General features: G+C 47.6%; 1 protein-coding gene across 1 annotated transcript in view; it reads left to right on the top strand.

Annotated features, from left to right (window-relative positions):
- LOC115332391 (venom metalloproteinase antarease-like TtrivMP_A) overlaps positions 1-12,975 on the top strand; it is a 143,835-nt gene extending 130,860 nt beyond the window's left edge. The window contains exon 14 of the mRNA XM_040218941.1: positions 12,844-12,975. Coding sequence (XP_040074875.1) covers positions 12,844-12,975 — 132 coding nt within the window. The remainder of the gene's footprint in view (positions 1-12,843) is intronic.
- Positions 12,976-13,357: the final 382 nt, after the last annotated feature.

Genomic DNA, 13,357 nt, shown 5'->3' with positions numbered 1-13,357 from the left:
GCGACCGACTTGGATTTTAGGTTCTTCGTGGTGTATTTTGGAGGTTCGTCCTTGTGGTACTTGCTCGTCTTGCGGACTTTCTGCTTGGCTCGGGGTAGGACTTGGTTCACGTCTTGCCGGGGCCCAAGACGCGGGATAGTCCGCTACCCGTGTTCCGTTATCGGGGAACTCGACTGAGGAGTCACCAAGGTGCACACAGAGTGAAGGGCTATGGGTAATGTACCCAGCACCTCCACCAGAACATCGGAAGACAGCTGAGCATGGCATGGAACTTTTCAGTATAGTAAATATTGATAGAAGATAGGACTGGAGCAAGCGTCCGTGACAATATAACAAAACTGACAGAAGAGAGAATACCCTGACCACTAAAGAAGCTGCACTGCTTTAGTGGCATTCTGTCCGAATAAATTCTCTCCCTCGGGGTTTGGTGACTGCCGTGGGCGAACTGAACTAAAATGGATGTGGGACCGCTTTTCTGGTACTGAGCCGCTGCAGACTGTCGTCGCAAAGCGTCGTGAACGGGTGGACTCGGTAGCTAACACGCGCCATGAAATGTCCATACGGCTTGAAATTTCCGTGTTGATGAAACTTCTGTGTCAACGAAGCGTGCGACAGACCAGCGGAATCAATACCAACTGCAACACCTGTGCTCCGTGAACGTGCACGTCTACGCCGGAACAATTTGGGACGGAGCACAGCATCACCTAAAGCATGGCACAGGAACTACCAGCTTGAAGGAAGCTCTTCGGTGCGCCGCACACCTGTGCTCCGGGGAAGTGCACGTCTTCGCTGGAACAATTTGGGAAGCAGCACGGCATCATTTATTGCGGCACGGGAACTACCAGCTTCAAGGCAGCTCTCCGGTGTGCCACACAACCAAAGTGAGCCTTCGGTCATTTGAACGAAGCTGCACCACGATTGTACTCTGCCAAGCACGACTCACGCAATTTCCCTCGCTAAACTGTGTATCCAAATATATTGCACACACTTGACTGCAAACTTCGAAGATCCCGATGGTCAACGGGCGCACAGAAACATCGCCTTAAATTTTATCCTAGCGGTATCCGATTCAATCCGAGGTCCGAGCAACGTAGGGCAGATTGTCTCTTCCGTGGCAATATCCCCGTCGGTCACCGGCGAAATGCACACCGTTCCTCCGTATTTTCACGCTATACCTACGTCAGACACCACGCTGAACTCTGAAGTCGCTTTCGACCGGCCTCATATCACGGCGTCCGCGTCTGAAATCAACCCGCGGAGACGAACGACAACCAACAAAGCATCCGACAAGCTCCGGCCCAGCTGGGGCCAGCCGCTGCATGGGGGCTGCCATCTCTCCTGTGACGTCACGTATTAGGTTTGGTCATGTGACCAGTGGTCAAATTTGCGTACGATGGCAGCCGCCTTATGGGGGTCACTTTCTAGTGCAGACTGGAACCCTGGTTTATAGCTCTAAGCTCCTCTACCTCGTTGGTATACCCCGTTAACTCGGGAGTTCCACAACTGAGGGAATCTACAAGTAACGGTGAAACTAGGGTGCCTTCATGTGCGCTTTCCTTAGGCCAACGTTAATAGAACAACACAGTTGGGAAACTGCCATAGAGCCTGCTTTGTAAAAGTGGCTCCCATCATTACTGGAGAACCAATCTAAAGGCGATTACAACAGCACCATTTCTCCCTCAGGGGCCACTCTGGGAACTGCACTTGCAGGTATTGGCTCACTTCAGGTTGCCTAAGAACCGGTGGAGCCATTTCAGAGTGCCATTTCGCTGTAGCTATATAAGTCAACTTTCATGTTTTGACTCGTCTCTAAATTGTGGCACTGTTATCGTATCCAGTTTGGTATCTGCGGACGCCAGCGGTCCAGGTTTGATCGTGAGTTTCCCAACTGTGTGCTTTAGTAACGTTGGCTTAGGGTGGTGACACCTGACCATTTTTTTTCGAATGGTTTATTTTCTTTTTTTTTTGTTCAGTAGCGCGTGTAAGAAGCTGTCCCGGCACGCGCTCTTGGCGTTGAATGTGCTACGGTGGCATATTGAATTCAACGATTCCTTTCTATTTTATTGTATTCTTCCTGTGAGCGCCTGCTGTCGGCGTCAGGTACTACAAATAATGTAATCACCCGAAGCCGCAGGACATTGACGTACCCCAGTGCGTCGCCACCGCCGCCGGCATGCATCGTGGAGACCAGTGGAGACAGTCCTTGTGCACGCGCGACAACCTCGGTTTCGGTCTGCGCGAGCAGTGCACGGGATAGCACGAGGTGCCTCGTGCACTTGCACTTGCCTCCTCTGAACTACAGTTATGGCGGCGTCACGCATATGTAGAATGCTTATATTCTGTTCACCCTAGGGTGCCTCAATGTCCTTCTGTTCAGGGTGATGCCACCTTTTATAGTACCCGATGCCGACGGTACGCGCTCACGGGTAAAATACAAAGAAATCGACGAAAACAAAATGTTGCCTTAGCACAGTCAGCGCCACAAACGCGTGCATGAACACGTTCTTTCACGCGCTTCTGAACAAAAAAGAAAAATAAAAGTGTAGGACAAAATGGCCAGATGTCTCCACCATCAGCAAAGCGCTCATGAAGACACCCTGGTTCACCCTTATGCGGAGGCTAAAAGCAGCCCCTTCAGCGCGAGCTTTCTGCTCGTCAGATCCAGCCCTCTTTCCAGATAATTGCAGCATATAAATATCGCCGAATTCAAAATTGATAGAGGACGCCTAGAAAACGTTCTTTCTATAGTCCCCCCTCCTCTACCTCAGAACTGCAATTTTAATGTCCGTCGCCACCTATGGGGCAGTGTTCGAACCAATCATCGCGGAAGGTGACTTGCTGTCATCATACAGGGAGGAAATATTAATAAACTATTCCTCTTAAGTACTGGAAATAACACATATATGTATAGAACCAGTAGCAGCAGTTGCCTTTACCTAACGTTTGTGTAATCGAGTTTGGCATCGCATGCCACGTGGTTCACAGATGTGTAAATGCGTGGAACTGACTATATTCCCACTTTTGCAATATTCCACAAATTATGCAAAAAAAAACCATATTCTTACCGATGCATTGACGGGAATTTGAAGAGACGATATAGAATGGGAAACAAATAACTAATTCTCCCGATTTGGAACATGTCATTATCTGCTCTGCAAAATTATTCACGCACAGTTCCAAATTTTCAAAATAATCAAACAGTAATTGATACGAGTATAAAACGTTTCTGCACAATACGACGACAGGTGGAGAGACGTGCAAGACGATCTAAACCAGGGGCGGCCAAGCTGCGGCTCGCGAGCCGCATGCTGCTCTTCACGTGGTAAAACGCGGCTCCCCCTGCTTTTGACTCGGATGGATTGAAAGTAGTTTGAAATTCGTTTATTGCTCTGGACAAAAGTTTGCCCCCCCCCCCCCCCCCCCGCCCCCCGCCCCCCTCCGCGGCTCTTTGAAATTTCGTGGTTTTGTTTGCGGCTCTTAGGCCGGGTCACCCTGGCCATCCCCGATCTAAACTAACAGAAGATGTCCGTGTGGCGAGAAGGGTGCTGAAAAAAAAAAAAGTAATCATTTAGATAAGGGTGGCCAACATCGAGAACCAGAATTTTGCGCATAAGTCAATCTCCGAAAACCACTTAGCACAATTCGGAAGATCTTGAGGGGACTTAATACAACTCCCCAACAATAACACCTATTCAGGGCACTTTCGTTATCAATGAACAACGCTCTGCAAATCTATTGCTTATAAATTCTCCATCCTTTTCAGGTGGAACACGACCCAGCAAACAAATATTTATTATTACACACTGCAGACCACAGTCGGACCAAGCAGGATGGTAAAAATAAATACAGAGGTCCCGCAGAATATATAGGAGTAATGAACCTACACCTTATAAAATGAGCTTGGTCGATTTATTCACAATAGTGGAACAAGAAACAGATCTTATATTCATAAATTCAAATCCTGTTCCGGTCCGGATAGCATAATATATGCCTTTTACATTCACATGGGTGCAGATCTTAGGAAATGGTTGATTCATTCTTTCAGTCTTGGACAGATGGAGAACTAACCAACGCCTGGAAATGGGCAAGAATTGTTTCTTCACTAAAACCAGTATAGCTGCCAACGAAATGCGTACACGAATATATTTTATGGTTTCCGCAGAGGCCTCAGCTCAATAAATTCTTTCATTGACCCTCCTTTTTCATAGAACAGGAACGAACGCCAGTACAAATTACGATCGCCGCTTTCCTGGACGTGAAGGGAACATTCAATCGTGTCACACGGGATGCTATCTTTCAAGCGCTTCGGGAAGTTGATGTAAGAGGTCATTTCTGCGCATAGGTAAAAAGTTCTATTTCCAAACCTGCCTTCTTTATAACAACAAAAGAAGATGAAACAGTCGGTCACTACGACACCTGAGGTGTTCCTTAGGGAGGCGTGTTAAGCGTAACACTATTTAATATCATTAGAATTATTCTGCCCGAGTGTTACGCTCCAACGTTGATGCGCCAATGTATTCGTATTATATCTCGATAAAAGTATCGGGCTTTACTGGGGAAGAAGCGAAGGCTAGAGTCGAAATTACTTTGAAGAAGCTTCATAAATACATTTTCCACTGATACCTTGGAATTTCTTCCACTCAAACCAGCTGTTATCGCATTTACTTGGCGTATTATGGATCGATATTGCTAAAAATTCTCTATGTAACTAGACATGTGTTACTTGGAGTATAAACAGGTGAGGGATTGACATGAACACAGTGTACTGCTTACTTAAAAAAGAAACTAACAAATTTATTCTACTTTCTTCGCCTTATTAGTGGCACTACGTGGGGCGTGACAGACCGGGCTCTGCTGGGGCTATATCGAATTTTGACATAGGTTTGCTCCGGTATTGTCTTCCCATACTTCACATGCACCCGTCAAACAGGTGGCAAGACAATGAAAAGTATAACAGCACGATATCATCCTGGCTATATTGGACTACCGGCTTGTACTTGGACTGTGGTCACACTGGTAGAGGCTCATGCTACACTAATAAAAGCCCCAGTATTGCTGTAAACAGTAAGAACTGTAATAAAAAAAAACATGACAAAAGATTTCAATCGCCCTTTTGCTAATATTGACTTTAAACGGCAACAATCTAGCGACTCAAGAGCTCTGTTCCAAATTAGACCCTTTTTGCCTTACGATCTTGCGCCATCCAAGACTTGAATATGACACCATGAAGGCTTCCTGTGCCACACGTCACGGGTGAAATAGATGTAATCAGGAAAAAAATCGCCAATATTTGTGATTGTGCAACTTAACTTATGCAACATATTGTGTAATCAATGTTTATGGCGATGGATCGACGACTTCTGATAGTTCAACTTGTTGTTCCATTAAGCTTAGCCGCAAAATATCTTCTAAAACACCGGGATCAATCGCAATTCATAAAGCCCAAGCAGATTCTGGTGCAAAATGGTAACATTTCCTGACTTCATGTATCAAAGTACAAGACTACCAAAATAAAATGCCTTTGTTTATCAATTAACACGTCTTGAATAAAACAATATATATATCGCATACTGCTGCACATCAGTACGCACCCCTCTATGCCGTAGATTGAAATCTATCATTTCGCTTTCATCGTGACATGCCAAGGCGGAGAGACTGTCATTCATTGACTAACACTTGGTTGAGCATTTACACAACACTTCCTTTACCACATAGCTCAAGCCAGAACGCCAGTGTCCGAGTTGTTATCTACTTGAAGCAATTCAGCACAGCATTTGCGATTATGGTGTTTACGATGTAGAAAAAAGCAAAACTAAAAACGTTCAGCTTTCCTATTCTGGTGAAGAAAGAAGAGCAGCGGAGCTGTAGCTTCTGTTCGGGGCGGTGGCTTTCCAGGCGAGCGATCTGTTCTTCTTTCGTAAGGAAGTATGAAGCGCTCGACGCAGCCGAAATTCAGGCGATAGCGGCCTCGCAACGGTTGCGAAACCATTCGCGCTGCTGCGAACATCGCCGCTCGTTCCGTTCCCGCTCTTCTCCCTCCGAAGAAGTGCCGCGCTCTATGAGCGACGGCGGCAAGCGGTCAACCGCTAAACACAACACTCTGGACAGCTACCGCCATCTGGGAGCGACTGCGGCAACCAAAGTTTTGTGTTATTTCTTCGCAAGGGACGCGATCCTGGGGAAACTAGCCCTTAACAGCTCCGCCGTAAGAAGCACATTGCCATACCTTGATAGCAGGGCCGTACCCAGAAAAAAATTTCAGGGGGGGGGGGGGGGGGGGGGGGGGGGTTTCGGGGACAACGGCGGCCATTTTGAAAGTGTCTATTGTCTTATTTTCGCCTATGAATCATGTGCATCGGTGGTATATAATGGAGAGTTGCAGCAAACCGGAGAACCGGTCCCGGTTTGGTATCCGGTAGCCGACCGGCGCCACTGCGCGTGCGCAGAGGTGGAGATTAATATCGGCTGGCTGCAAGTGCACCGACCAGGGCCGTACCCAGAAAAAAATTTCGGGAAGGGGGTCAGAACCCCCTATCCCCCCCCCCCCCCCCCCCCCCCCCCCCCCCCCCTGGTTACGGCCCTGCTTGATAGCCTGCCCTTTTCTGCGGCAAAGGTTCTTGGTCCCTTGGTTGAGCCACATAAAGAAGCAAGAGCCACAAAGCCTCCTTTTTTAAGGGAAAGTGGCGTGGCTCCTGGTTATAGACGATAACCCTTGGTTTTCCTAAACAGTGGCGTGGTCTATTGTGGTCACGGCTTGTGTAACTTTTATACATTTCATTTTTTCCTCCTTTTTCAATCCCCACTTTAATGTAGCAGGTGACCACGCCTCCTTTTGGGATACACTCCTTGTTTATCGATGAATTCTCCAACAAAACAAAATCAACACAAGACCTAAAAGCTTGTCCAGTAACAGATAATCTCAAAAAATTATTTCGCAACTATTGCATAGCTTTTTTTCAACCAAGACAATGACGAGACGCTGTGCACGTTTTTCCCAAGTGTGTACCGTGTGTACATTCAAGCGTCTGTGTTTTCGTAACGACAAAATGGCGCCATTGAATGCTGTTCCTTTATTCAATGGTGGCAGCATTGCACAAGCCAATGTTTTGAAGTTTTGTGGATGGAACCCTGTTTGGAAAGCCATCAAGTGGCTGAGAGACGTTGACGTCACTCGAATATACTTTACGAACCAAGCGACATGGCAGGTCACAAAAGAGGCCCGGCAAGCAAGGCGATAAGCCTAAAGGCGAAGACATGATTTTAGCAGTGCCTTTCAAGCTGGCGGCTATTGAAAAAATGACTGTAAGGCTGTTGGTGCCAATAGAAATTCGTTATTTACCAGTTTTTTTACTTTAAACTCAATTATCTCACAACAGTGTTTTTTAGTACATAGGTACCATTTTTTCCTTAACCTGACATTATAGAGTGTTGATTTTTTATTCCTACCACATACAAGGGTGTTCAAAAATACTGAACTAAAATTAAAAACGTGCACCTAGCAGTTTTTGAGTTACGAAGTTTTTAATAGATGAAAACAACTAAAATTTCAGTACCAGAATAAAAAAATATTTAAAAAAAACTTATTTTAGATTGGTTCAAATAATTCTAGTTCAGTGGATAAAACACAATATTTCGAACAAAATGATATTTACATGACAGGAATACTCCTAATAGTCACCGAGAAAAATGTTCCTCAACATGGCCTCAAATACATGGGGAGTATAGGGCTTACCCTGTGCCCTTAAGGGAAAGTGGCGTGGCTCCTGGTTATAGACGATAACCCTTGGTTTTCCTAAACAGTGGCGTGGTCTATTGTGGTCACGGCTTGTGTAACTTTTATACATTTCATTTTTTCCTCCTTTTTCAATCCCCACTTTAATGTCCCCATTCATCTCTCCTTGCACAGTGTAGTGAAACGGAAGAAAGATTCCAGTTAACCTCTCTGTCTTCCTTTTCTGTTCTTATATCTTTCCTTGAGTACAGGTACTTACTGAGTCAAGTTGATGTTTATCAAAAACGAAAAACAAGTTTATAAAGTTTTTGCTCCAAATGTCGTAAGCGTGAAAGGCAAAGAATGGACGGGTAGAAATCTGGACAGAATCTCTATTCTTCGTCGACGTTTTAATAAAAAAAAAGGAAAAAACAAAACAAAAACACGAGAACAAAAATAATAAATCAAAGGAATATCGTTGCAAATGTTGCAGCAGCATATTCTTTTAATTTGTTCAATATAGTACTTCATAAAACATTATAAATATCTCATACTAGAATGGGCAAAAAAAAAAAAAAAACGCTAATTGTGGACACAAAAAATCAGCAAAAATTTCAGGTACTGAAATTCCCTCGATGACAAGGTGTCACGCTTGTTATGGGGTATGCGCTGTGCCCTGCGCACCGGAGTGCGGCTTGGTTAGTTCCGTTTATTCGCGGAAGGAATGCCCGACGGAACGCGGCAGCTTCCGCAGGAACACCGCACGGAGCGCAACGTGACAAAAAAGGGGGGGGGGGGGGGGTCGTTTTGGTGCCCAGCTTTCGCCGGTCGCAAGGCAGAGAATGAGACAGAGACCGAAAGGATGCAATGAACGTAACAACAGTTTATAAACAAGATAAAGGCGGATACGAGGTTACAATCTTAGCTCACATCTAATACAGATACACAGAGAGAGAGTTACAATTTTCGAGCGAGACTTTACACAATTACTACGAAGGGGTTCGGAAACGGATCAAAGGAATACGAAAAGAGTTCACCGGGCACGGCGGTCAGTCCGTCCAGTAGTTGCAGCGACGATCCCTCGCAGACGACGAAGGTCTCGCAGGGCTTGTGGGCTTGACTCAGAGGCTTCTTAACACTTGGGTCCCCGGGCACTGCAGTCCGTTCGCCCAGCGGCGGCAGCGACGATCCCTCTTCCAGACGCCAAACGTCTCGCAGACTTCCGTGGGCTGAGGTGCAGTCGCTTTCCTCCGACTAACAATTAGCGACAGTCCAACCCTCGAGCTGCTCACACGAAGCCACGGCTCGTTTTTATAGTATTGGCGCGTTATCCTCCACCATGCAAGTCCGTACTAACGCAGTTCACCGGGGGTACACTCTCTCCTTTGTCGAAGGTGAGGGGGAAGACGGCGCGGTGACGGTGTTGTGTTGCGTCGGCGTCGCGAGACATTCGAGAATGTTCCTGACGGTTATTGGAAAGGGGGGGCTCCGCTTCTCCCTTCTCCCTGCTTCTAGAAAGATCTGGTTGCGCGAACGCCCTTGGTGCGGGGTCTCCCTCCCTTCCAGAGAATTCGACGGCCGTTTCCGGCACTGCATGGGCGCGCGCGTTTTGTGACACGGCCCCCTGATTTTAGAATATTGTGGAACAATATTCAAAAACACACGCAAAATCGTGCGCACACGCAGGCGCTCACAAAAGGGTTTCCGGAAAAAAAAATTCTTATACAATAGTTAATGTGCACTTGGCACAATCTTAAAATACAACAGATACAATTCGCGACGGCACAGAAAACACCTTTTTTTTATCTCAACACATTTATAGGCGGCTAAGGTAATCGGCGCCAACATTGTTGCTACCTTTGATGTGTTCTACCCTGAACTCATATTCTTCTAGCAGTAGGCTCCAGCGCAGGACGCGACTGTTCAGCTGTTTCGCTCGTTGAAGGTAGCTAAGAGGCTGGTGATCAGTTTGCACGATGAAGGGTACGCCGTACAAGAAGGCGTTGAACTTTTGGATGCCCCAAACTAAGGCTAAGCATTCTTTCTCGATGGTACTATACGCCGTTTCTCTGGGCAGTAGTTTTCGGCTAGCATATGCTATCGGGTGTAGCGTGCCCTGGTGTGTTTGCATTAGCACAGCACCGAGGCCGGTGTCCGACGCGTCGGTGCGCAGAATAAATGTCTTCGAGAGATCCGGGAGACGCAGAACCAGAGGACTGGCAATCCGTTGTTTAAGTTCTTGGAAAGCCTTTTCGTGGACTGGGGTCCACTTAACGTTGTTACCTTCTTTCTTTTTGGTTAGCTGGGTGAGCGGCTCACTGATGTCGGCATAGTGCGGGATGAAATCCCGGTAGTAGCCCGTCAGTCCGAGAAAGGCGCGCACCTGGCGCTTGGTCTTTGGTGCCGGTGCGTCCTGGATTTTGTCCAGTGTTTTTCCCAGCGGTGCTAGCTTACCGTCCCCTATTCGATGCCCCAGGAAGTCGATCCTTTCTGCGCCGAATTCGCATTTGCTCGGTCGTATCGTCAGTCCGGCTGCCTCAATCCGGGCGAACAGCTGGCGCAAGGAGGCAAGGTGCTCTTCCCATGTCCTGCTGGCCACAAGGACGTCGTCGTAGTAATGATGGACGTCCGGGATGCCCTCAGTAATTCGCCGCATGAGTTTGGCGAAGACGGCTGGCGCTGTCTTGATGCCAAAAGGCATGTAACGAAACTGGTAGAGTCCGGTCGTGGTTGAAAACGCCGTCTTAGGCTTAGACTCCATTGAGAGAGGTATTTGCGTATCCCTTCACGAAGTCAACCTCCGAGAAGTATTTCGCTTCTCCCACGTTCGCGAACACGGTGTTGGCCCGGGGCATGGGTTCCGAATCACCCACCAGAATGCTGTTCAGTTTCCTGAAGTCAACAACCAATCGGTTCGTTTGGTCCGCCTTCGCACAATAAGGACGGGCGAGTTGTACGGCGAGTGAGCCTCTTCAATAATTCCTAGTGTCCGCATTTCGTCCACTTCTTTCTCGACATTTTCCCGCGTGGCGAATGGTAGCGGATACTGCTTGACATGAACTGGGGTGTCGGTGGTGAGTTCGAGGTGGCACTCGACCCAGTTTGTTTTGCCGGGCACGTTGGAGAAGATCTTGTGGTAAGTGGCCATTGCTTCCTGGATTCCCGATGTCTGCTCCGTCGTTAACCTTGGGTTTAGCTTTACGTCTTCGGTCCCTTCGGTTTTCACGAACTCCGGCACCGGAATATCATTTTCCTCGTTCCAGTCGGACACTCCGCAGATCGCTTGGCACTGCTTTTCCGGGCTCTCACGTTTCCTTTCCTCGTACCGTTTTAGCAAGTTCGCATGAAAGACTTTGAGTCCCCCGGGGGTGTCAACCGAGTAGTCGACGTCCCCCTTCCTTGCCTCGACCTCGAAGGGCCCCTTCCACTGCAGAAGTAGCTTGTTGTTATCGGTTGGGAGGAGAATCAGGACTTTGTCGCCGGGCTGGAATTGGCGGTCCTTCGCCTTTCGATTGTAAATTTTTGCATAACGGGCACCCGCCTTCTCCAGTTCTTGGTGGGCCAGTCGACAGGTTTCTTCCAGTCGGTTTCTGAGGTCGAAGACATGCTGGTACGTCGTCTTTGCCTCTTCTTCGAGGTCGAGGTTGGTCCACACTTCTTTTAGGAAAAAAAGCGGTCCCCTAACATGGCGCCCGTACAAAAGTTCGAAAGGCGAGAACCCAAGGCTGGTCTGGGGCACCTCCCGGTAAGCGAAAAGCAATGGGGCCAGGTAGCGGTCCCAGTCTCGGGGTCTCTCAGCACACATGCGCTTCAGCATCAGCTTGAGGGTGCCGTTAAATTTATCCACCAGACCGTTAGCCATGGGGTGGTAAGGGGTGGTGTGGAGCTGGCGGACGGAGAGCAGTCGAGCCACTTCCTTCATGAGGTCTGAGGTGAAGTTGCTGCCTCGGTCACTGAGCAACTCCTTCGGAACTCCGACGCGAGAGAACATCTCGACAAGCGCCTCGATTTTCGAGCGAGACTTTACACAATTACTACGAAGGGGTTCGGAAACGGATCAAAGGAATACGGAAAGAGTTCACCGGACACGGCGGTCAGTCCGTACAGTAGTTGCAACGACGATCCCTCGCAGACGACGAAGGTCTCGCAGGGCTTGTGGGCTTGACTCGGAGGCTTCTTAACACTTGGGTGCCCGGGCACTGCAGTCCGTTCGCCCAGCGGCGGCAGTGACAATCACTCTTGCAGACGCCAAACGTCTCGCAGACTTCCATGAGCTGAGGTGCAGTCGCTTTCTTCCGACTCGCAATTAGCGACAGTCCAAACCTCGAGCTGCTCATACGCAGCCACGGCTCGTTTTTATAGTATTGGCGCGTTATCCTCCTTCATGCAAGTCCGTACTTACGCAGTTCAGCGGGGGTACACTCTCTCCTTTGTCGAAGGTGAGGGTGAAGACGGCGCGGTGGTGTTGTTGTGTTGCGTCGGCGTCGCGAGACATTCGAGGATGTTCCTGGCGGTTATTGGAAAGGGGGGGCTCCGCTTCTCCCTTCTCCCTGCTTCTAGAAAGATCTGGTTGCGCGAACGACCTTGGTGCGGGGTCTCCCTCCCTTCCAGAGAATTTGACGGCCGTTTCCGGCACTGCATGGGCGCGCGCGTTTCGTGACACAAGGTCACTGAAGGCGCTTTGATGACCTAACCTTTCAATATTTCACGTGTTTTCTTATGAAACCGCCTCATGATCACGATGTTCGCATACAACAGGGCGCATCCACTGTCCGTCAAATGCACTGCGATGTTCTCCGGCGACGAGTATTTGAGAAAGAGCGCATATTTTTTTAGCCTAACCTGCAAACGTTAGGCTATTAGTTTAGCCTATAACGGAAAAATACTCCACGCTGAACAACGGTATGATGCTATAATGATGAAATGTTAAAACAACAAAATGCTCAAATAACGAAAAAACTGTTCAAGTAGTTTCCCTCGACATTTCGGACGTTTTTTTAAGCTTAGCGATAATCTATTATTCACAAAGATTGACTTTTGCATTCTTCTAATTTTAATGAGCGGGCATTGCGCTGCTTTCAAAAACAAAGCTCGTGCTGATTTACTAATTCGAAACCTCGTTTTATTTTCAGATATGTTTCAGAAGCAAGTGTGGGTATTACAGAACTGATATGCCTCCGCTACCGACCTTGCCTATACCCGAAACGACAACGACCACTCCAAACAATTCTTCTTACGATTACGATGATGAAGGCTCAGATTAGAACTGGCTTTTTAGGGGAAGCTCTCCCCGGTGTCATGTCCTCTTTCGTGTAAACAACATGAGGTGCTAAAAGATCTTGAAACGTCACTATTTTGCGTATTCCTTGATAATAAAACAAAACATTTACCAAGAGCATGCTCACTTCATCTAAAAAGTGGCATAAACACTTGAAGAAGCAGGAGTACCCGTGTTTATAGTTGGAAAGATACAATTTATCAATAAAGTATTGCTTTGTTGGTATTATCTTGTACAATTTGTTTGAGTTGCCCCATGTGCTCACAAAGATATATAGAGTATTTCTAATTCTCATTCTGCACTGCTTTAAATGTGGCGTCCCAAGCCATAGGAGCTATACTGTTTAACCAATATTCTTTTCTGATCAC

This window comes from Ixodes scapularis, unplaced genomic scaffold (genome assembly GCF_016920785.2).
Source record: "Ixodes scapularis isolate PalLabHiFi unplaced genomic scaffold, ASM1692078v2 PGA_scaffold4__175_contigs__length_147842914, whole genome shotgun sequence".
Lineage (NCBI taxonomy): Eukaryota > Metazoa > Arthropoda > Arachnida > Ixodida > Ixodidae > Ixodes > Ixodes scapularis.
Note: the sequence above shows the minus strand (reverse complement) of the source record. Positions and strands in the feature narration are given on the sequence as shown.